Source organism: Strigops habroptila, chromosome 11 (assembly GCF_004027225.2).
Source record: "Strigops habroptila isolate Jane chromosome 11, bStrHab1.2.pri, whole genome shotgun sequence".
Taxonomy (NCBI): Eukaryota; Metazoa; Chordata; class Aves; order Psittaciformes; family Psittacidae; genus Strigops; species Strigops habroptila.
The window spans coordinates 37,550,326-37,574,903 of NC_046360.1; the positions used below are offsets into that span (position 1 = coordinate 37,550,326).

Genomic DNA, 24,578 nt, shown 5'->3' on the forward strand with positions numbered 1-24,578 from the left:
GCTGCTCCCCCAGCTACCCAAATGTGGGACAGGTCCCTTTCCTGCAGTATTATGCTTGGAACTGGATGAGCTTTAAGGTCCCTTCCAAACCATTCTATGATGACATAGTGAGACCCAAAGCAGGAGAGCACCTCCTAGGGCTGGAGAGGACAAGGAGATGTGCAGGGAAAGTGCAAGACCACGACGATGGTGGAGGGATAGAGGTGTGGAAAACACTCATGGTGAGACCTTCAGACCCAACACCGGTGCCCTGGGATGTGCCACTCACCTGGATCCCAAGTTGGGGTGATGTGATGCCATGGGGCTCCCATGACCCCAGGGTGTGCCGGGGGTCCATGGGCCAGCTCCCAGCACAGGGATTAGCACCACCTCAGGCAGTGGTGTGTGGCATCTGCTGGAGGGTTCACATTTGATCCTTTAATCAAATAAGGTGCATTTGTGGGTTACACGATCGTTCGCAGGCCTGGATAATCTTCTCCTGCTTAGCTCTGCACTAGAGCTGAGGAGGCAAACAAAGACGTTTGTAGCTGTCGTTGGAGGCCCTGGCTTCATTCCAGGAGCTCTTACAACTTGGGAAAACGGGTGCAATTTGTATCGAAGAACACCCTGGCGATGGTGAAATACAAGATACTCATTTATTTGGCCAACCAGGTTTTAAGATTTTGTTCCCTGATAAAACAATAGAAGAAACATTAAGGGGTAAGATAAAGCACAAAAATCCTGCCTGCAAAGGGCTCAGAGTAAAGCCACAAACTCCATCTGAATCTACCCTCTAACCTCCACCAACCACCCAAATGCCCTGCGAGCACCTGGAGCAGCCCCAGGGCTGCTTTTGGGGTGTAAACAGCCCCAGCTCAGGGTCCCCATCCCCACACATGCACCCAGCATCCAGGTGTGCATTGTGCCACCCTGGCATGGCCACGGATCCATCCACTGCTCCCGGGAACATCCCTTCCCAAAGGAACCCGCTCCTCCCGCCTGCATCTCCCCAAAACACAGGCGAGACACGGGCTTTAGCAAAAATGTTTAATCTCTCCTTGATGCGTGTGTTTATTTACAAGTACTAAATCTGAAGACCATTAAAATAGGAAATAGCAGGATATTTACACGATCAAAGGGCGGTCGACCAGCCACGCTGGCCTGTTGCTTCAAGTCTGAAACAATCACAGAAAGGTCATCAGGACTCCCGATTATTATCATTATTATTATCATTATTATCATCATCTTTTTCCCCATTTCATGTTTTAAAACTATTAAATCTCTGCCTTTCACCGGGTCCACATTTGGTTTCCCGTTGCTTTCCTAAAGGACAGCTCGTTGTGCGCTTTGGTCGGGAGCAGGTGAGCCCAGGGGGGATCCCACCACCCATTCCTCTGCTCCCTGTCCCCAGGCTGGAACCAGCCCTTGGGGTGACACAGGGCTCCTGGGGACACCAGGGCTGCTTCCAGGCTGGACTGCGCTTGGGTTTGAACCCCAAACTGAAGAGAAAAGGCAATGTGAGCAGAGCAAGGCAGGGAGGGACTCCAGGAACTCCCCAAAATGCAGGCTCAGGGCTGGGGATGCTTCACCTTATGGGTGATACCACCAGTAAGAAGAGTCCTGTGAATGCTTCCCAGCCTCTCCCTGCCTTTCCCAGTTCCTAGGCAGGGTTAGGCAGGGATGGCCAGGCAGGGGTAAGGAAGGACAGGCTGCCTGGCATGATTAAGGACGCTGGGCATCATCACATGAAAGGCAAAGGTAGCACCAAGGAGCACCGGAGGCTGCAGGCAGCATTGCAATGCTAACCTCATCGACCACCACCACCCGTCAGCGGCAGCAACGGGACCCTGCAGGGGTGGAGGGGTGCTGGGGGCATCCTTTGGTGGAGCAAACCGCAGACACCCCAAAGCTGCCCCAGGAGGAAGCCAACGGGAACCCATCCCCAGGACCAACACCATGGGCTCTCAGCATCGCTATGGGGTGGGAAGAGCCAAGCCACAGCAGAAGGGGAGCCCAAAGAGCACAGCCACACCACGGCACTGCCAGCATGACCCCCAAGGAAGCTCTCTGCTGCCCAAATCCAACCTGGGCCCACCATGGCCAAGAAACTTGCCTGTCCTTCCAGCCTGGCCAAGGGGGCACTCATAGAATCAAAAGACAGTTGAAAGAAGGGACCACCACAGGTCATCTGGTCCAACCTCCCTGCTCAAGCAGGGTCACCCAGAGCGCATTACTCAGGGTTGTGTCCAGATGGCTCTTGAGTATCTCCAGGGAAGAAGACTCTACAACCTCTCCAGGCACCTATTCCAGTGCTCAGTCACACAGTAAAGCAGCTCTTCCTTATGTTCAGGTGGAACTTCCCACAGCATCACTGCTGGGAAAGCATCAGGCCAATAAACTCTCTGTTCTTACAGTGCTTCCAGCCCTCGACTGTCAACAAGGAACACTCCTAGCAACCCATCTCCATCCCCTCCAACCAGCAATGGGCAGGGTCCCACCATCCCCTCTCAATCACCACAAAAACCACACCTTTGGCTCCCTCAAACCAAAGCTCCCCAAGATGCTCTTACCACCACACCAGGCTGCTTTCAGAGACACTTCGAAGCCACCTCTCCCCTTCCACTGGATCACAACAACCACCGATGCACGGCCACCATCCTCCAGGCGATATCCAGGACCTCCACCAATGCCCTAAGGAAGCAGCTTTGGGACAACCTCACACCAAAGTGAGCCCCAAGCACCCCTCTGCCCCATGGCAGCGGGTGTACATAGGACCCCCCAAGGGACTCCCAAGGGGGGTGCTAGCAGCCGGCAGTGGCCACTTACAAGTGTCCTTTAAGGCTCCCAAATACCACATTTGAGACGTGAACCTCTGAAGACTTTTTCTTTTTGCCTTTTTTTTTTTTTTTTTTGATTCTTTTGGCCAAGAAAGTGACAAACTGATTTCAAATGAAATTAAAAATAGGTCTAAAGAAAGCTCGAATAGTGAACACTTGCAGGGGGTTGTTTCATAGGGTCTTTTTTCTTCTTTTTCTTAAAAAGATCAACTCAGACTAAAATCTAGCACAGTCATGCAACAGCCCACAGCTCTCAGGAATCCAGCCACAGCTCGGGGTTCGTAGGGAAACAGTTCTCACTTCTTTTGCAAACACAGTTTTGCTGTTGTGGTTGGGTTGGTGGTTGGGTTTTTTCTTTTCTGTCATTCTTTTGAATCAGCATCTTCTTCCTTTCCCTCCTTCTTAAAACAAAACCAAACCAAACGAAATCACAACATAATGAGAGATGTGCAGGCTTCAAACGCTTGTTCTGCGTGGTGAGAAAGGCTTGGAAACTCCTTCCAGACCATTTGGTTTCTTTTCTCGCTTTAGTTGTTTGTTTTAAACTGGCTGTGTAAATTCATTTCATAGTTATACTGGTTCCATTCTCCTTCCGTTTACTATACAGCACCCCACTGGGGCACGAGAATTAGATTGTAACCACATATATATATATACACACTTTATTTTTTTTTTCTTTTTTTTAATTAAAAACTTCATTATTTCTCCCTCTCTCCCCCCCTTAACTTGTGATTTAAGGGAACGGACAGAAATCAACTGGGCTTCTTCCCACTTGGATTTCGACAGCCACTCGCTCCTGGCAGAGCCTGGCTCCATGTGCCATGGGCTGGGCAGCGACGGGAGCTCTTGGTACAGGAAAGGAAAGGGTTTTGCTCATGGTTTTGGGAAGTTTTTGGTCACCTGCTGCTGTCTGGAGCAGCATTCAGCACCTTTGCATCTCTGGAAAGCACAAACCTGCGAGGATCTGACATTCCCAAGGGGGCGGCTGAGGGAGAACCTCGGGGTTCCCAGTGAACCCCCCGGCAGGATGGAGGTGGTAGAGGGGAGACGGGGTGACAGCGAGGAGGGAAAAGGGGAGAAAGAAGGAAAAGACAGAGAAAGAAAGGTCGATCTGGGGCGGGAAGTCCTGCACACATGTGGGCTTCCCGGGTGGACAGCCCCATGCAGCCGAGCATCCCAGTCCCCTGGTGGGGTGGCCACCTGGAGGGGTTTGCCACAGGGATGACAGTTGGGAGACATAAAGGAGCTGCCTCCCCTTTCCCCATGGATCTGGTCCCTTCCCCGGCATCAGCACAAGATGATGAGGAGGAAAAAAACATAAAGAGGCTTCGTTAAGGCTGCTCCAGCACCAAGGGATCTGCCATAAACCCCAGGCTGGCCCTGCACAAACCCCCCAGCAGCCCCCAAGCCCCAGCATCGTCCCATGGGCAGCGCTTCCAAGACCTCCCCATGGCCAATGGGCCGGGAAAACAGGGATAAGCCCAACAAAACACCGACCACTCCATAGTGCTCCGCCAGGAAAAGTAAAAGCCAACCTTGGGACCCCCCTTCCTCTCTGACCCTGACCTCCGGACCCATTCCAGCAGCATTTCAATAAGAGCATCTACTCAGCTAACAAAACTCCCACTCTTTTTTTTTTAACTATTTTTTGTGTTTTTCCGCACTAAACAACATTCAAATAAAACATGGCACAGGACGTAGTTCAGAAATATCAAAAAGCTCAGGGATTCCTCCCTTTCCTGCCCACCCCCAAACCTCCCCAGCATCAGTCCTTTAGCTCAGTTTTTAAAACCAGTTTTGTTAGTTCATTGCAAAAATTTAGTAGAATATTGGTTGGGTTTTTTCTTGTCTTTTCCCCTCCCATTTTTTTGTTATTTTCTCTTTAAATTAAAAATTTTGTCTCATGTAAATTGTGCAAATGTAGCAGTTAACACTAGCGGCAGAAGGCCAGAGAGAGAGAGAGAAGGGGGGAGAGACAGAAAACCAGAGAGGAAGAGGAGGAGGAGAGCAGGAGGAAGGAGGGGAGAGCAAGTCAAGAACAGTAAAAACAGGAGCCCACCCCCCTCCCTCCACCAAAGCAACAACAACATCCCAACGCCATCCTCAAGCCCCGCGGTCCCGACCCTCCGTCCTCGTGGGCTCTGCCCGGGCAAGGGATGCCCAGCGGGTCCATGGGGCAAGTGACCCCCTTCTCGTCCCCCCCCCGGCATCGCCTCTCTGCAAGGTCCCTGCTGCATCCCGGTTGGATTGGGGGGTGTGGTTCGTGTGTGGGTCAAGGGGGTGTTATCGACGTTGCCGCTGCCATCGGGATGTGGGTTGGGGTTTGATCCGCTGGAGCGCGAGGAGGTTTCCTTGTTCGTTGGTGGGAAGCGTGCGGAGACGCGGCGGGTCCGTGGGTCCGGCCGGTCCCAGCCCCAAAGTCTTCTTCTGGCCACGGGTGCCCTGGTCGGTTCCGTGCCGCCGCCGCTGCCTCGGTGCTGGCACCGCGCTGCCGCCGTCTCAGCTGCTTAAGGCCATTGTGTCGATCGCCTGCTCCAGCTTACTCCTCAGCCGCTGCCGCCGCGCCTGCTCGTCCTTCTCCAGCGCGGCTAGGATCTGCGGGCAGGGAGGAGAGAGGGTGAGGAGATGCAGTCCTACACAAAGAGGATCCTTGTTGTCCATGGCCACACTGGATCATCACAGCATGGGGATGTGGTCCCATGGAAGTGGTGTGTGTTTGTTCCCATCCCTCATGGGGCCAGGAAAGGGGCAAAAGAGGCACAAGGTGGAGGATATACCTCCGAGTGCTGCTCCCTCACAGACAGAGCCTCCCAGCACCCCCAAGGACTGCAGTAAAACCAAGAACCTGCTTGATACTAACAAGAAGCCAACTTGCACATGTGGAAACAACGCACTTCCACCATCATATGGAAGGTGAACCCTGAAACCAAGTCAACGACAGCTTCCCACCAGGTCCATGTCTCCAACAAGTCTATAACATCCTAGAGAGGCAGGGGTTGCATTTCAGACCACAATCAAGGCATGAACTGGTTCCACAAGCACAAAAAGACCAAATCCATGAGGTTTCAGCTGTCATCAGTAGTAAAACCCCACTTATCTCTCCCCATGGTGGACAACTGGGGGTACTGGGATAATGGACGGGGACACCAAATGGATGCACTGGCAAAGCCTGCCTCACTGGGACCCGCAGTCCTATGCAAGGAGGGCACCCACAGACACCCAAGGTTGACTTTCCTCCCTTGAAACCCCCTTTCTTTAAACAAGCTCCTGGCTGAGACAACAGACCAAAGGATGAAGGGTCGGTCCCCTGCTCTGAGCAATGCCCCAAGGGCTGGGGCAGGACCAGCAGCAGCAGGAGGGTGAAGGATAAGGCTCAGAGTGAGGAGAAGGGAGTAATGAAGCATAAACCAAAGGGCCAGTTGCCCTCCCAGCACCAGGAGTCTCGCCTGACTGACACGATGCCAGCAGAGCAGAGAAGCTGATTTATAAAACCAAACCTGACACAAATCTCATCTCCCCGGGTGAGCCGGTTGGGAGAGCAAATTTTTTTGCAATTAAATATCAAGGCATCCATCAAAGGGGACTTGATTAACCATTTCATTGGCTGCATAATTGGAAACAAACTGTTGTATAATTAATAGACTTACTAGGAGGCAGGCAAAGTCCATCAGGAGCCCTACAGGTAACTTCTTAATGGGGAATCGGCTCTCTTTGATTAGGAGCTGCGGCAGCGCCGGCGGCTGCGGAGCAGCATTGCTGTGTGTGCAGCACCCTGCTCCACCACGCTTCAGCTTGCAGCCATGGCATGCTCCAGCTCTGTGCCAGGCTTTTTGGGACAGGAGCAGGCTGCTCCCTGCCTGCTGGGGCAGTGACGGATGCCCGATGGAGAATCTTTTTCCCAAAGGAAAGGGGAAAGATGAATCTTGACACCGGCATCAGCTTCCGACATGGGGAGAATTCATCAGTGAGAACCAGGCACTGATTTACCTCCCCTGGCAGCAATGATGCTGGGGTGCAGCTCTAGACTCATGGATGTGGCTGCCCCCCAACCCCGGCAGTGTTCAAGGCCAGGTTGGACACAGGGGCTTGGAGCAACCTGCTCTAGTGGAAGGTGTCCCTGCCCGTGGCAGGGGGTTGGAACTGGACGAGCTTTAAGGTCCTTTCCAACCCAAACCATTCCATGATTCTAGGATTCTGCCACAAACCTCCTACCAGGAACGCTCCTCACTATCCATCTCCACAGCCTGTCAGCTGTCATGCTACACATGGAATAAAATAACTATAATAACACAGAGAAATCAAACCCCACGTGCCTGAAAGGTGCCTGAGCTGCAACCAAATGAGACTGGTCTGAGAAGGGGAAGAGGAGCCTATTCCCCTGCTGCCTCCCACCTCTCCTGATCAGACAGCTGTGTATCCCGGGATGCTGAGGTGCCAAAAAGGGTCACAACCTGCCCCTGCGCTGATCTGCTCCTCTTATCTCAGCCTTATGGGAACAAAGGGAACCTGTGCTGAGCATAGACACAGACCCAGGTCTGTCACCTGCTGCAAGGAGCCAGGACCACTGATTGCCACGATGCAAGAATCCAAATGAAAATTAATTATGATTTTCATTCACAGCCAATGACAGCACATTATTGCTCTGAACAACAGGAAAAATTATTCTCTCCCATTTTGCATCAAAGAGGGTGCAATCGGGCTGCATATAATTGTGCTTAATGAATGAAAACAAACAAAGGGAACAGCTGCCATTTATTAATCCCATTACAAATAATAAAAGAAGTTCCTGAGAGCTGTGAACACACTTGTGATGCTCGGAGAGCAAGACACTCAACAGATGTCAGGCTGCCGTCAGTGGGCAAGAAGAGGACCTGTGCCCCTCAAGAGCAGCTCATTAATGCCCCATGGTCCTATCCTGGCTCTCACACAGGGCTTGGAGGGTTTATGTAAAGCTTGGAGGACCTTCAGCCTGGAGGAAACAAGCACTTGGTGATGGATGAGGGATGGTGGATGCCACATTGCAGGTCTAGATCCTCCAGACTGCTCCTCTTCCACTCTCATGGTGGCCACGGAGCTGCCATACAAACCGTAGAACCCCAAAACTCCTTCGCAGCCAACTCATCACACAGAGCTATGTGGGCCTCTGGGATGCGCCATCCCAAGCTGGCTGACGAGTGGCACAGAGGTCCCACCAGCATGGTCATAGAATCATGGAATAGTTTGTATTGAAGGGACCTTAAAGCTCATCCAGTTCAACCCCCTGCCAGGGGCAGGGACACCTTCCACTAGAGCAGGTTGCACCAAGCCCCTGTGTCCAACCTGTTTCCATCCAACCTGGCCCACAGTCATCAGCACATGGCCATCAGCCCCACGTTGATCACCACACAGCACCTTCCCAAGCACCAGGGCTTCCTCCCTACCCTGCATGCAAGCCAGAATCTCCTCCTCTTCCTCACCCCTGTGAAGTACCTGGTCCCACAAGGATTTTGACCTCAGACCCATGGCCAGGTCTGCCATGACCTGCTCATGCACTCCCTAAATTCACACCCCAAAGAGGCACTGGGAGATGCCTCCTGGGATGGCTGCAGGGTACAATGGGGATCCCATTTCCTCTCCCAGCTCTCTCTGAGCAAGGAGATGTTCTGGCACTCTATCACCTAAATAAGCCACTGTTCAAACGCAGTCGTCAATCCCCTTTATTGGGACAATAAACCCACACTATCACGTTATATCTATAGATCCATATTTTACTGTAGTTACATATTTCATTGCTTTAATAAAAAGATGCGGGATGTGGATCTGAGCGGTGCTTCATGAAGTTAATCTGTATAAATTACAGCAGAGGGGGTTTTAACCATTCTTACTGATGTCCACAAAGCACTGAGGAGGCCACCACATCCTCCAGCATCCCTGGGGAGTGCAGCCATGCACTGCCTGTATCCCACGGTGTTGGTACAGCCATGGCACCAGTGGATAGGGGAGATAACACCATGAACTCTGCAGCCCCATGGAACTCGTCTACCAAATGGGTAGAAAAATAGGTGTTTCCTACAGTACCCACTGCAGAAAATATGGGAATGAAGTGCTGCCTACACCAGTGCCGGGCTCCACGCCTCGCAAACCCTTCCATCCCCACCAGCCCAAGCACAGACACAGACTACACTGTTCTCCTGCATTCCATGGGGTGTTTTTCCATAGGGAAAAGCATGGGACTGCAGGAACACAGGGAAAGGGACATGGCCTGTAGCTCATGCCTGACTCCCCATCGCCACATCTTACCTCGTCTTTGTACTTGGTGATGTAGGAGTAGATCTCGTGCAGCGCGCTCATGCTGTTGAACTGGCTGAGGTGTAACCGCGACTGCTCCGCCAGGTACGCGCTCATGTCCTGGTCGCTGATCGCTGGCATTTTAGCTATATCTGCATAATATCTGCAGGGGGGAAGCAGGAGAGCGGGTCAGAAATAGGAACGGATGGAAGGATGGGTGCCCACCACAACACTCACCAAGAACAGCCGCTGGAGAGACAAGGTGAAGAGCCTTCAAGCAGTGACATACAGCGATCACCCGCTATAACACCACTGCTCATCAAGAGGTCTCCATGGATGGGTCAGCATCATTAGGAACATGCTCCTGATGGAGTAGCACCCAGCCCAGCCCAGCTCACCATGCTGAGAAGCAGGAGCCACTGCTCTGAGGGATTTCCCACCCTCTCCTAAACCACACATTTTTCCTCCTTCCCATCCCATTGGCATGTTTTGCCGCCAAACTGCATCCACCAGCATTCTCCATGCCTGCAGCAACAGGCAAGGCTTTGCTTCTCCTAAGGCTGCTTTGATTTCAATTCAGTACTTGGTGTGTGAACAGCAGACAAGTTCACCTCCAGCCCTCTTACAATAGAAACTTTCCCCACAGCAAATGAGCCCTGGCTATTCCCACCACCTGGAATTACGGAGTGCCAAGTCTCCTCCAGGTTTGCGTTACTCCTCATGGCTCCTCACTCAGTGAAGTTTCTGGTACAGTGATTAGCATCATTAGCATCATCAGCTGAACGCTGAGATGGAACACGGCTGAAGCACTTGGGTAGGAGCAGATGGCAGCAAGACCACTTGAGGAGATGAATGCGAGGATCCACTCCATCCCACAGCGCTGAACTCAGCTACCGATAAAATACTGGGGCAGTTTTCACAAGGAGGCTCATTCGCACTCAGAAAGTGATGTGAGAGGTTTCCTCGATGCTGCCAAGAGCGCAGTGGTCTGAGGTGAGGACCTCTGGCAAAAACAGGCATCAGGAGATCAGCTACACCGCTACAGAGCTCACGCCCAGAGCGACACCTCCTAAAGCTGATGGTACTTCTGCCTGTGCTGAGGAATATTAGGGAGAATATGCCCAACCTTCTCCATTCCCCCCAGCAAAGAAAACCCATAAGGATCCTCCTGGATACCGTTTAACCCTGCAAAGGCCCCGGGGTTAGGGACTCAAGGGAGAGGAAGGTACAAGGGAGATGTGCTGAAGAAGAAAGCTTTTGTGGCTGCCACAAGATGTCCAGGTAACGTGCAGCAGTGTCACATTCTGGGTTTTACCATGACACAAAGGATGGCAGGAAACCAGCATTTCTGAGAGCTGGGCTGGGGCAGCCTGGAGAAGAGAAGGCTCCTGAAGGGGAGACCTTAGAGCAGCTCCAGTGCCTAAAGGGGCTCCAGGAAACCTGGAGAGGGGCTTTGGACAAGGGCCTGTAGGGACAGGACAAGGGGAATGGCTTTAACCTGCCAGAGGGGAGACTGAGATGAGCTCTGAGGCAGAAGCTCTTCCCTGTGAGGGTGCTGAGGCACTGGCACAGGGTGCCCAGAGAAGCTGTGGCTGCCCCATCCCTGGCAGTGTTCAAGGCCAGGTTGGACACAGGGGCTTGGAGCAACCTGCTCTAGTGGAAGGTGTCCCTGCCCGTGGCAGGGGTTGGAGTTGGATGAACTTTCAGGTCCCTTCCAACACAAACCACTCTGTGGTTCTATGATTTTAACAGCAGCTCTATTTGGAGGGCTTTGGAGGACATCTCCTAGGTTTCTCTCCCATAAAGATAATATGCCCGAGTGCATCAATTTGCAATCAGTAGCATTCAAACCCTAAACCTTTAACACTGCATTAATTCAGTGGGGCGGGAGATCTCTCATCAGCTAACAGTGAAGGTGGAGGGTGATGGAAGGAGTCAGGGGACCTGCTCCTCTCCCTGCTCCTCAGCACAGTGACAGCAGCCTGAGCACTGCCTCAGAGCATGTACTCTCATGAGGATCCCAGGCAAGATGTTCTGATGGATGGGAGATGGGAAATGGTAATTTCAGCAAAACCTACGTATGTTGTCGTGGTACAAAAAAGGCACTTCTCCAGCCCAAGACTGACTTCTCACTGCTCTTTGAAAGCAGTCAAGGGAGATGTTAGCAATTCCCCAGTACAGACCAAGTTTTTACAACAGCAAACATCAGACAGCCTAAGGAGGTTGCTTTTAGCACCCCTTAAGCAAGTCAAACATCTCTTACAAGCAGTCACTGCAAGCTCATTTCAAGAGACAATCACAAGAAAACATCATCTCCCAAACATGAGGATCACCTTCTGCAAGCATCACTATAGTCCCTCTTCAGGCAGCTGCCAAGAGGCTGCCTCCCAAAGACCCAGGTCTCCTCACCCACATACATCCACTGTTAAGTCCTCCAGGCGAAGCAAGGAGCTATTGCCAAGTCTACTCACCTTTCTACCCAGCTCTTGTAGTTGGGGATGTCCTTGGCGTACAGTAGTTTGTTGGAGGGAGAGTCTTTTCCTAGCTTGTGCTCAGAAGTTGAGCAGGAGTCCATGAATGTCTGAGCCACCACGGATAGGCAGGCATCAGTAATACTGTTCTTGTGAATGTCGAACACAAACTGGGGGTTCTTAATCACATTCACCCAAAAACGTAGAGGTAGACTGAGGGAGGAAGGAAACAGGAGTCAGCATCAGAACCAAGCCCTGTAGGGGCACACATCACAACACGTACCTCCAGATGTGGAGAAGGAGCTCCCCAGGACCCAGAATTGGGCACGCTGCTTTCCCCAGCACCCCAGGAATGCAAACATCCTGGCCATTCCCCTCTGCCCAACCCACATGGCCACAGCTCTCCATGGAGCCATTCCTCAGCACTGCCAACATCTCCAAAGGCAAACCAGAGCAGCACAGATCTGTGGTTTCTCCAGGGATCCACTCATCCTGAAGAGCCTTTGCTGAGCCCATGGGTCAGACCAGCCTTGGTCCCCTCCTCTCACATCCATAATCTCTTTGCAGACACCGTGTGGCATCTCACACATCTCCCATGTTGGAGGAGGACGTTAACTGGACTCCTCAAGGGACTCATTAGCACATTTAACACCAGAAGAGAATTGAGACAGCCTCAGATGCTGGAAATGAAGCTCTCAGCTGTGGAGGTCTCTGGCCAGCCACCGACTGGATGTTTGCTGCATACTGACACACATGCCACCCTCCGTGGCTCCAATTCCCAGTCCTACTGCCCCTCTCCTCTCCCAGGAGTATCTCAGGGCCTCCCCCCATCAGGAAGCCTCTCGGCTCCGTCATTCCTCAGCACCAACACCCAGCAATGCTTTTATCTTAGACAAAACACACTTCATTCCTCAGGACTTTCCTAATGAGGGTACCGGGTGCGTGTACATATTTCATTTGTGAACGGAATGGCCTGAAGAAATTAGCTCCACACGTCGAATTAGCACCCAGAGATAAGCACAGGCATTAGTATGCAGCAGCCTGCATGCCCAGCCCCTGTGGAGCGGGGCTTTTTTATCCTCTTTTGCCTTTCACTCCTTCTTTTAATATAGAAAGCCGAGTTATAAATCAGTTCCAAGCGCTTCTGCGCCCTCACATCTCCGTTTAAAAATGTTTCTTTTCCTGCCCTGCTAATTGCCCACAGTTACTGAACTACACAAAAGCAATTTGGCTGCCATTTAACAAATGCCAGACACGGGAACGTACGTACCCACCACCAGAAATGGCGAGATCAGAGAGATGGAATCAGTGAGGCAGCAGCAAAGAGCAGTGCCAAGAGCGGGACCTGGGGGGCAGGAGCTCCAGCCCTGGCCCCAGTATGGCACTGGTGGAGGTCTCATCAGCCACTCCGCCCTGCTTTCCCATGGGGAAAAGGGAAGGGAGGATGCAGAGACAGCTTTATGCTGACTTTGTTAGGGCTGAGCAATGGGAGGGAGCGTGGAGACACCTCTAGGACAGGCGAGATGGGAATTGGGGCTGGCACCTCTGGAGGGGCCCCGAGGATGGAGAAGGCCTTTGCCCAAGGTGAGATGGGAAGGGAGCTGCGGACTCCAGCCATCAGGGGGAGCGTGTGCCTGGGATTGGGGATGGAAGGGTGAGGGAGCGTTGCATTCCTGGGATTTTTGCTGCTGCAGGCAGGCATGTGAGGGATTTACCCACCCCCGAAATACAGAGATATGGGCCTCTCTTGTCCTGGATCCTTTCCAGAGACATACTTCTGCTGCCTGCTAGGCGGGGTTGGAAGTATTGTTAGCTGTGATATCATTACCCCCCTGTTCCACTGCCCCTCTCCATTACCAGTTACTCTTCCAGGTGTGCCTGACATCGTAATCATTGATCTGATGCTTATCAGCTTGTTCATCCAGGAAATCAAACATGTATTTGATGGCGAGGGGCAGCGCGCTCCCACGATGTGCTGTGCTGAAGATGGTTTCAAACAGGTCATCCACGAACTTCTGCAGGGTGCCCTGAGGAGGAGAAAGAGACAAACACCACTCAGCAACACCCAGCACCGGCAGAGAGGCGAGCCTTAACTAAAGGTTGGCCTTTAAGCCAATTTCACTTCCATTCCTATCACCTGGAAGAGAAGCAGAGCACAGTCTGTGTAACCCCACTGGTTCTCAGTAGTTTATACTGAGAAGTGTGTGGAAAGACACACTGCAGCAGTATCTCCTTCACTGCATGATCTGGCATGCTGAAAGCATACAAATGGCATGGATTACCCAGAGAAGCTGTGGCTGCCTCGTCCCTGGCAGTGTTCAAGGCCAGGTTGGAGCAACCCGCTCTAGTGGAAGGTGTCCCTGCCCATGGCAGGGGGTTGGAACGGGATGAGCTTAAGGTCCTTTCCAACACAAACCATTCCATGATCCTATAAGGAAACTTATGGATAACCCTTCCCCACTCAGCAGCTGTCTCTGAGCCGTACCTTGGTGGCCAACAGGCGGGTCAGGTAGATTTCGGAGACCATCTTGCTGCCTCGGTCGCCCTCGCGCTGGTCCATGTGGTCGTGGTTCTTCACCAGGTGCCAGAGCTTGGTGCCACTCTCCAGGTCGGGGGTGATCATGGGGGTCCGGGAGCGCAGGCTGTCGGGGCTGCTGGCTGTGCGCAGCATGCTCTCTGCAACACCGAGCACAGGGGATGCTCATACCCTGCCCACCTCCACCTCGCCACCAGCCCCATCGTCCCCCTTCCCACCACGTCATGGCTGTGAAACGGGAGCTTTGGGATCAGCCATGGATTGGGAGCTCTGCTGGGGCCATCCTTACAGCCTGCCGGGCTACATGCAAGGCTACAGGGGCCATGGTGGAAGGGATTCTGCAGAGGCTTGTCCTGCTCCCAGCACACAGGTCCCAGGATCACAGATGCCTCCTGTGTCAGTCTGAGCTGACCACACTATCCCCTTCCAAACCACGGCTAAAGTACACTCACCAGCACGTTCGCTGGAGTCCTCAACTCTGCTCATTTAAGTGCAAAGTGTCTCTGTGCCTATTTTAATTAGACTTCAGGGTTATTAACGGGAAGGGATCCCTTAGCAGCAGCCACACGACACGTGCGTTTCGCCCCCAAGTTTGACACAAAGAGATGCTCTGAGGGCATCTGCTCCCTTCCAACACCAGAATAAACCCATGGTGCAGGAGAGCTGGGGTTTGGAGGACCCTGTTCACGAGAGCCACAGTTAATGAATCACCTGCCCTGTGCCTTGGTCTGCCAGCCCAGCCCGGCGCTGCCTCCCCTGCCAGCACAGCGGAGGGTGCCCCTGCGCGCTCACCGTATCTGCTGAGGGACTTGGTGAAGGTGGAGGAGTTGGAGATGTTGTACGCTGAGTTCTGCTTGGGCACCAGGGCCACCGAGGAGCCGTCTGTCACCTGAGGGCAGAGATGGTGTGAGCAGGACACCAGAGAGGCAGCGAGGAGAAACCAGCCCAGGGGTGAAGCTCCACTGCATCCCACCCCAGGGACATCCACCTCCAGCAAAGGAGACCTACATACCCTTGGGGACATGGTCTAGGGTGAGGTGTCCCTGCCCATGGCAGGGGGTTGGAACTGGATGATCTTAAGGACCCTTCCAACCCAAACCATTCTATGATTCTGTATCCACCTCTGTGACAGCTTGGTGGAAACGGGTCAGAACAGAACACACCAGACATCTTGGCATGAAAATGGAAAAGCAAAGTCAGAGCAGGAAACAGCCTCTGTGAGTCCTGAGATGCCCCATTTAGTGCTTCCTTGAATGGAAGGACCATAACGACAGGGCCCCAGCAGGAAAGTGGCTGCAGACCTCCTGACCATGAGCATGCATGAGCAGCACGGTCTGGAGACCCGAGTCCAGGCCCTGACCAAGCTGAGGAAGAAGAGATGCTCAAACTCAAGGCAGATGGTGGCTGCACAGTGCTCTCCACCATGGACAGCCTTACCTGGTAGTGGGCCAGGGTGTTCAGCCTCTTCCAGTCATTGTCAATCTTTGTGGTGACATCCTCATCCTGCAGTATGATCCGGGCCATCCTGCCCTGCCGCCACTCTGCCCCCGGGAGCGAGAAGGGCTCGTGGTTAGTGGGTGATAGGAGCACAAAGCCAAGGTGATGATAGGAGCATGGTCTGGGCATCAACAGAAGAGCCCTCCCACCACGATCTGAACCCCAGGGCTGATGGCTATCAACGCTGCATTGGGGAAAAGCTGTTTCTAAGTCCTCAAGGAAAGACAGCATCGATTTGACCCTGGTGACCATTTCCTTTGCTCCTCTCCTCTTCATTCTCCTGCCCCTCCTTTAAGAACAGGACTATTAACACTGTTCTCAAGTACTGCTGGCCTCCTTGGCCCTCAGCCACCTCAAGCCTGCAATCCAGAACACAGCCAGAGCCGAGGAGGCTCCACTTCCCACCCTCTCTACTGGCAGGACCCACGCAGTCAGTGCCACCAGCACAGCACAAGTGGACTGGAGATGCGCAAATGCTCTGGTCCTGCCAGGTCCCCTCTCCTGAAGGAGATGTGGATCTTCCCGTTTTAAACAGGGTTTTTTTGGCACTCCCACAGGGCAGTGCTCGGCCTCTCTTACCCAGGTCCATGTCTCCGGCTTTGGGGCGCTGGGAATAGGGCACCCCCTTGTAGACAGCGTCCAGCAGCTTCTCTTTCACCTGCGTGATGGTGTCGCAGTTCAGCACCTTGACAGGGATCTCTGAGGCGTTCTCATTCTCAGGGTTCACGCAGTTGAGGGTCTGCACAGCACAGGGGGACAGAAAGACTCCAGTGAGAGGTTGCAATGTACTGGCTACATCCAGTCCAAGGACAGGTCCAAAAACATGGGGCTACAGCTGTGCACAGCCCATGTCTTCTCACCTCCAGGCTGCTGTGGAGTTGCAGCCACATGGCACATCCCTGCGCCCCCTTTATCCCCACCTCTCCCTGCCACCCTCAAATCTCCAACTATTCATACAATCATAGAATGGTTTGGGTTGAAGGGGACCTTACAGACCAACCATAGGGTTTGCTGGGAGAGGTGCAGAGGGGGATGCAGTTCCTGTTTGGCTTTCTCAGCTCCATGGCAAGAGCAAACCTTGCTACGCAAAGGCCCCATTTATGACAGGGACCACAAAGAGAGGGCAAGAGGCACCTCAGGGATGCTGCAGAGAAGAACAAGAGACAAACCACTCTCTGCAAAGTATTTCGGGTGCCTCCAAGATCTTGTTAAACGGCTGGCCCTAGCAGTGCTGGCATCAGGACCAGTGAGGTTTCTGCTTGCACTAACCAGCATTTTGTAGTCAATTTGCTGCCGGATCAGCTTATCTTCGCTGAGGGAGTAGCGAGCCTCTCCTGTGATGGCATCAATGGGCCCCTTCTCCATCTGCTGCTTGATGGCGCAGTAGAGCATGAAGAGCGGTTCCCCAGCACACTCCTGCGGGACAGGGGATGGAAGAGAGGGGTGAGAAGGTGCCAGGCACCAGCTCTGCCTTTCAGGAACCACCACTGTGTCAGGAGCCTGCAGTGACGCTGCAGCATCAGTTCTGGGCTAGTGAAGAGCAGGCTGGGTCTGGGGACTGTGTGTATGGGATACAGCCTCTATCTTTTCAGCTGGTCCAGCCAAGAGAAGCACCAGATGACTGGAAAGGGCACGCTGCAGTGGGACAGCCTGGGGGCTCTTCCCAAGTACCATGATGCACTTCTGGCATCTGCCAGGAGAGAAGGTCAAAGGAAGCTTCTCCACATCATGGCTGCGCAGAGCCAGCCAAATCCACTGGGAAGCAAAAGCAAGAGAGCAACTCACTGACAAGCCTACCCCAGATTCCAGCTGATGGAGGTGACTAGGCAATGAGGCTTCCTGCAGCTAAACCACCACGTCCCTACATGTCCGCATTGCCAAACTCCTATAGAGCGAGCCAGAGCCACCTCAGCATCTATCTCATAGGTGGAAGGAAGGGAGAGAGAAATCAGACGGATACTTCCCTAAAGATGTTGGAACTGCAGCAACCAAGGAACAGCAAAGGACCTGCTGAGATTGGAGACACCAACCAGCCATGAATTGGCTGCAGGTGGACACCCCTTCATCACCCAGGGCGCAAACATCTCCCCTGAGCTACATCCCAACGAGCCCCTCCAGATCCAGGCATTAGGCCTAAGGGACAAAATAGGGTACAATGGGAGCAGAGAGGACAGGGACAAGTCCCAGCAGATATAACCCTCTGGCCCTCGTCCCTCCCTCCCGGCCACCTCCCAGATAAAGTGTCCTTTGGTGCGGAGTGCGGCTGCTCTCCCTGTCACCATATGCTGGTAGCATCTCGTTAGCATCTGCAGTAATTAAAGAGACAGCTGCTAACGAGCAGGAACAGGCATACATCATCCCCAGCCTCCCAACAACACGCCTGCCTTTGGAATTAGGTTTCATTTGCAAACTTGGCTTCATTAAGCTGGCTTGGAAACGTGAGACACCCAAGGTGGGTGTTGTGCTGAGCATCACTGGTGAGGTAGGAGCACGGGGCTGGCTGCAGAGTGATGGGCTCTCACAGCACCCTGAGCCCACCCTCCAGCCACAGGGGAAAGGCTCAAGTTGCTTCTTTTCAGCTGCTTGTAAAAACTCCTTGTAAAACTTCCAAGTGTGTGGAAGTGGGATGGATGGAGGAGAGCTGGGAGCAGGGCTCCTGCTCACATCTGGCACGGCTGATCCTGTCTCAGCCCATAGATTTCCCCTCTCCAACAAGGCATAGTCACTGCCCCAACATCTGCAGCTCTGCAGGATCCCCACCAAGAGCAGTGGGTTCAGCCATGGTTCTACTCCAGGCATCACAGCATCACCTCCTCCAGTCCTCAGACACCAGCCGGGCTGATGGGGAATAAATCTCTTCTTGGATGCATGAACTAGAGCTGTCCCTATGGCCTCCCTGGAGGGATGGAGGCATCAGAGGTCCTGGTGATAGGACATCACTCCACCACCACCACGTGGGCTTCTGGGGGCTCCTGTGTGCCTCAGGATCCTGGTTTCCTTCTGACCTATTGGTCAACTGAAACAATACAAAACCTCACTCCCAACCTCACTGTCCCCAGCAGCTCTTGAGGACTGGGGCTGAGATGCTGCCACGGGTCACAGCTCACTGAGCCACTACAGATGAGGATGGTTTAGGGCTCGTACCTGACTGACAACAACAAAACCAACAGGGTCTGCAGAAACCAGCACTGAGCAGTTGTCTCAAGACGGTCTTCCATTGGGGGAGATATAGAAGGGGACCACTGAGATGGGTCTGACAGCCCCACAGGTTGATGGAGGGCAGCCAGCCCCCCAAACGCAGCCATGCCCATGGTGCCAGCCCTGATCCACGCATTGGGAGCAGGCTGAGACAAGCCAGCCACGCTCAAACTGTCTTATTGACTAGATCTAGCTCATCAGGCACCTAATATCCTGCATTTTTCAGCACTTGTCTCGATTCATCCCTCTCCCTTTCCCCAGGGTGTCTCATTAAGAGTCTGATAAATGCTACTACAGGGTCCCTGTGAAAGCACCAGCCCTTTCTGGCTCCCCACGCTGCTGCCCCTGGGCAGGGGGGGTTGTCCTGTCCCTGTCCCCATCCCTCATGCCCTGCTCTGGGGAGCTTTGCTGGGAGCTGATCCAGCAGCTGGGCACACGTCCTCCTGCCTCATTTACAGGGTTTGGTGCAGTTTCCCTGCTGACAAACTGCTGTGACACCTCTATGGTTGGACACCATAGCCAGGGACTTGACAAGAAGCCACTGCCCTGGTCCCATCCCCGCATCTCTCTCCTGCTACTCCTTACCCTCAGTCCTGCCCTGCACCGGAGATGCACCCAGAAACCCCTCCAAAGCGGGACAGGGCTGTACAAGGACAGATGCAGGACAGAGGTGTGCCATGAGCAGCTTCTGAACGAGGTGAACATGCCCCATCACTTGCCCACATGCTCAGCCAGGGACAGGCCAAGGGCATCAAATCAAACACATGAACACGAACACATCCCCAAACACCACTGCAGGCATTTGGATGCTGTGCATATGCTTGGCTCAGCCAAAGCCCAACCTCATCCACTTCAAGGAGGCTTGAGGGGGTTTATCCATAGCAAGAGCTACTCCTGCCTGTCCCGTCTGCCAGCATCCTACCTCATCCCAGAGGCAAAGCCCCAGCACAACGGGGCAGCAGGAGGTTTGACATCTCCCCATGACCAGCACAGCTCCTCTTCTCCCCGGCCCTGGAAAGCATCTCTGCCGCACGCTCCGGCTAGATTTGTACAGATACAGGCTATCCCTCGACAGAGGCAAAAAGCCAAGTGCATGTAAGTGATATTATAAATCACCTCTCGCTGATGATCACTCGAGTTGTGCACAGACTCTGCTCGCTCTCATCTCTTGGCTGGAAATGGTTCAAACTCTCTTTATCTTAATGAGGGATGAAATCCCACAAAACCTGCTGCGTGGCACCCAGCCTCGCTGCACGGAGCATCCCAAGGAATGGCTCTGCTCACTGGCAAAGCAGCGGCAGGGCAGCGGGCACCATTCACCCGCTGGTGCAGCTCCAGAGGGTGGAAGCACCGGTGCTGGTGGAATAAATGTTCTTGATATGGGTTGGATGCACGAGGGGTAAAAACAGCCTTTGGGCTCCAGCATCCTCTGCTGCCACCCGGATGAAGCTGGGAAAAAGGTGAATTCAAGCTCATGGGCTCTGCACCCTCGTGGATGCACAGTGACGGGAGCTGTGTCCCTGGCTAGAAAGACACCCCATGGGGTGTCCATCCCCACCACAGCACCTTTCAGAAGGGAAGCAGTGGCAGAAATGCCTGGGGGAAACCATTCCCCTACCACAGAGCCTCAGTGCCAGAGATGAAGGAAAAGCAGCAGCTGTGCATGAAGAGTGCAGCACATCAAACTACAGCTCAAACAGGCAGAAACATCCTCCCATCACAGTCATGTCTACAGAAGGACAAGCTCCCCAGGCTTTTTCCTCCTGAGTTACACAAGCAGGAGCAAGGAGGGAGGAATGGGAACCACTGCAGAGGGGTTCAAGACTCAGCTGAGTTGCTTCAGATTTATCCTCTCTCCAGGCACGAGACCCACTATGCATTAAGCAATCCCGGTCTGGATTTCATCTCTCAATCTCAGCTATTTCCCCAAAAGGAGACCCAAAATCACTGATCACATCTCAGAATCCCAGGATGGGAACAGAGACCTGGGAAGCAATCTCCGCTCTGGGAGAGAGCAGCAGTGCATCACCCCAGGCTTTGGGTACATCGGGGAGCACATCACCCCAGGCTTTGGGTACCCTGCTGCCCATCCCAGCGAGGCAGAAACCACCTCCCTGCCCACCTGGGGCTGCCATCCCTTCCCAAACTCACCTTCAGAAACTTGTACAGCAGAAACGTGAACCAATTCGTCAGCATCTTCTCTGCCACCGACTCCGTCCTGTAGGGAAGGCAGAGAGCAAAGCCATCAGCAGGGGACATTAAAGGTCTCTGATCTCACCCGCTGACACCTCAGCCTTGAACTGTGGCTGAATTATTTTTGTCTTTAAAAGGTGTCATCTGGAAAGGCAGGAGCCTCGAAGCAAGGGGGCACAAGCAGACAGCAAAGCTCTGGTGGAAAGGGTCCCCATCCGCAAGGCTGAGGGACAGCAGCCCCCCCGGAGGGAGAAGCAAATTGGTCTCCAGTGTATTTGGAGACTCAGAAAGAGTACAACCTTGTCCCATGGGATTTAACCATTCCCTGCCTGCATGGTGGAAATCCAGGTCTCTGCGTGTCTCCTCAGAGTGGGGTAGTGATGTACCAGTTTGCAGTGTACAGTGCTGCAACCACCAGCTCCAAAAGGGGTTCAAAAATGGAGCTATGCCTTCCTGCTTTTGGAGATGCAGCTGAAGGAAGCAGCCAAAACTGCCTGCAGAAAACCCATGTATAGCCCCTAGTTTCCTAAAGTATGGTTCAAATCCAGATGCCACCATGCTCCATAAGCATGAAAGATCCAGAGGAGTCGCCTGTGTGTTTGGGACCATCATCATGCAGATGTGCACAAGAAGGAGAGCAGGATCCCATGGGATGAGTGTGAGACATGGTGGGTCCAAACAGGATGTGGGGTGTGCTGGTAGTGCAGCCAGGATGTGCTGCATCAGCAGAGGAGGGACACAGGGCCCAGGTCCCTCCAAGGGCAGTTTACCGTGCCTGTCTGCACCACAGCCTGCTCCCACTGCCATAAGATTAAAATTCCCCTTAACATGTCCATTATTGAAGTGCCTTTCATTCCCTCTGAAGTAAACCCACCAGCCAGCCCTCGACCCTCCGGGTTAGGCTTCCTCAGCTTATCCGCCCATTAATCATCACATCAGCCGCCTGCAGACGCAGATGCTCCTGAAGCACCAGCAATACTAATAACCTCAGGGACGTGGCTGCCTTCCTGGTGCACCAGGGGAATGGACACAAACGGGTTGACTCAAGGAATAAAACCCAGAAGGAACCAGAACCTCGGAGCCACCAGAAGGAGTCCCACTGCCCAAGGGCAATGCCATGCAGCAGATGGGCCAGGAGCAGCTCCCGGTGGCCAGATGGCTGGGGTAGGAAATCCATTTTGCCAGTTCATTCAAGCTGACTCAGGGTCATATGGCCCCTTCCAAGGCTTTCTCTTGCGCTAATGGGGTTTAGCCCTTTTTGCCCTCTATGGAACAGCATAGTCCTCCTTAAACCATTAGGCGATGGTAATACCTGAGGCTTCAGGGAAGCCGTCCTGCCCTGCTGAGAAAGATTAATCCATCAAGGGGAAGCAAAAAGGGAGAAGGGACATGGGAAGAAAGCCAGGGAGAGGTAGATTGAAGCTATTCAGCAGACATGCCCCAGCCCCAGAGCAGGTCCTTTGTGACAAGCCTGTAACACTCATCTAAAGTGCTATCACCCGGGCTCCGGTGAGTGTTTGTCTTTATCCGCAATAGAGCCAGATGCCACAGCAACAGGGGATTATCCAGTCACCAAATAAACAAGTAACAGCTCTCCCCAGTTGGATCAATGCTAATCCAGTGCCCTGGGCAGTGAGCACACCCTCAGACCCAGCAGCAGGGCTAATCAAAAGGATGGAGAAGCCCTCAGCGCCGCTCGCTCTGCGGCTGCAGGAAGAACAAAGTCTCTTCACTAAACATCACTTGGGGACACACGAGAAAGGTGATGGGGACCTCGTCCCTGTCCTAAGCCTCCTGCAGCTCCACCATGACGGGCCCTCAAGCTCCGTGGCTGGGGACCAACACTCCTTGGGCTGCTCTGTCCCTGCGCTGGTCCCATGGATCAGCCACTGCAGCTCCTGCCCTCCTCAACTTGCCTTTATTTAGATGTTATTGATTTAGTTCAGGAGCTGGAAATGCAGTTTTTCAGTGAAACCTGGTGTCATGGAGGGATGATAAGAAGGGAAGAGCCTAAGGATGCGCTTGGGAAACAGGGATGGGGAAGAGGGGTCGGGACCTCCAAGATCCCCCCACTTCACCCAGCCAGCCACAGGCCTGCTCAGCACCCCATCTCTGGCACTTGAGAAATTAAGGGCACCCTTTTAAATGTGAGAAATGAAGCCGAGAGAGTAAAAGCCACGTGCCTAAAGAGACCAGCCAAGGGAAGGTGGCTGGAACTGGGACCAGCTCCCATCTGTGTCTTCTCCCCAGGGCCAGGCACACAAAACCCAACAGGCTTTGTCTGGTCTGGCCACGCCATCCATGAACTCGGGTTGATGGCTGAAAGATGCTTTGAGGCTGCCTGGTAACATTCCAGCCCCGTGGCTCTCCGCTGTCCCTGCACCTTTGCTGATGGCACTGGGCTGGTGAAGATGGAGATAGGGAGGCATGGCACAGCGCAAAGGGAGAAGATGGCACAAGGAGGGCCTCGGGCTGGGCTGGTTCAGCTTATTAATTGTTTTTGTTCAGCACTTGGTGTAGCTTTCAATATTCATCAGCCCGTGATGAAGGAGAGCTCAGAGCTATCGTTAAATATTGATGGGCCAGGCTTGGCAGGCTGCCTCCTGCTCGCACTCCCCCCGGCCACGGAGAGACTCCCAGCTTGGGAAAGGCCGCTTGGCTCTCCCAGGAAAACCCCCATGTGCCCAGCAAGGCGGGCAAGCCCCAGGGAGGCAGTGGGGAAAGGAGGCACCCATGCAAGGCAAGAGCTGAGAGGTGTGGGGGACTGCGTGGTCCCCTGGAGAAGGGAAGGCTGGTGGGAGCATCACTGCAGCCACACACGCCAGCATGCGTCCTCCTTGCACCAGCCTACACAGCCAGAAGCCACCAAGCATCTTGCGCCCTCCTTCCCAGACAACATGAACCCATATGGGCTAAACTACAGCAAGAACATCCCGTGGGTGACTCCTGAGTTGGCTGGATCCAAGTGGTCCCACACCCCTGATACTTGCATGTAGACAGGAGAGGAGATGCCAAACAACAGACTGACAGCCAACACCAAAGCCATCACCAATAGCATCCCTAATGACACCAGCTCAGAAGAGCCTGGGCACTGTCCCACAGCTCCTACCGCCCCGGATGGTCACTCACCTCCTCAGGAGCAGTTTGGGATGGTTCTTACTCTCCAGGTTCTTCTCAATGAGGTCGGAGAGGAGCTGCTTCAGCACGCCCGTGGCGTACTCCATCTCGCCCTGCAGCGCCGTCATGATGAGCGAGGCCACGTTGCCGCGGTCCCGCATGGAGAAGCTGCGCTGAGCCTCCAGCGTGCGGATGAAGGTCAGCAAGAAGTGCTTCTTGTTCAGGAGCTGCCCAAAGAGGGTCAGGGACTTCTCCACGTTTGCCTGGACCTGCAAGGATAGAGCAAAGCTGGGAGATGGGCACGAGGGAGGGCAATAAGAAAGCAGCTGGCCTACACGAGACGCTGGATTCATCCTCATTCCCCAAGAGGAAAGGATGAAAATGGCTCAAAAAGCAGCTGGATTTGCTCTTTTCATATCACCAAGCTTCCTCTTTAGTGATCAGCCCCAGTTCCCGTCAAAAGTATTATCTAGTTTGTAGTAC

The 24,578-nt window shown here is 53.5% G+C and overlaps 1 protein-coding gene across 1 annotated transcript in view; it reads right to left on the reverse strand.

The window, feature by feature from the left end:
* Nucleotides 1-1,012: 1,012 nt before the first annotated feature.
* Nucleotides 1,013-24,578, reverse strand: part of PLXNA1 (plexin A1) — a 98,126-nt gene continuing 74,560 nt past the window's right edge. The window contains 11 exon segments of the mRNA XM_030502444.1: nucleotides 1,013-5,411; nucleotides 9,096-9,246; nucleotides 11,555-11,767; nucleotides 13,412-13,581; nucleotides 14,040-14,230; nucleotides 14,883-14,979; nucleotides 15,528-15,631; nucleotides 16,167-16,326; nucleotides 16,857-17,003; nucleotides 20,937-21,003; nucleotides 24,108-24,383. Of these exon segments, the coding sequence (XP_030358304.1) occupies nucleotides 5,316-5,411; nucleotides 9,096-9,246; nucleotides 11,555-11,767; nucleotides 13,412-13,581; nucleotides 14,040-14,230; nucleotides 14,883-14,979; nucleotides 15,528-15,631; nucleotides 16,167-16,326; nucleotides 16,857-17,003; nucleotides 20,937-21,003; nucleotides 24,108-24,383 (1,672 nt within the window). The 3' untranslated portion in view covers nucleotides 1,013-5,315.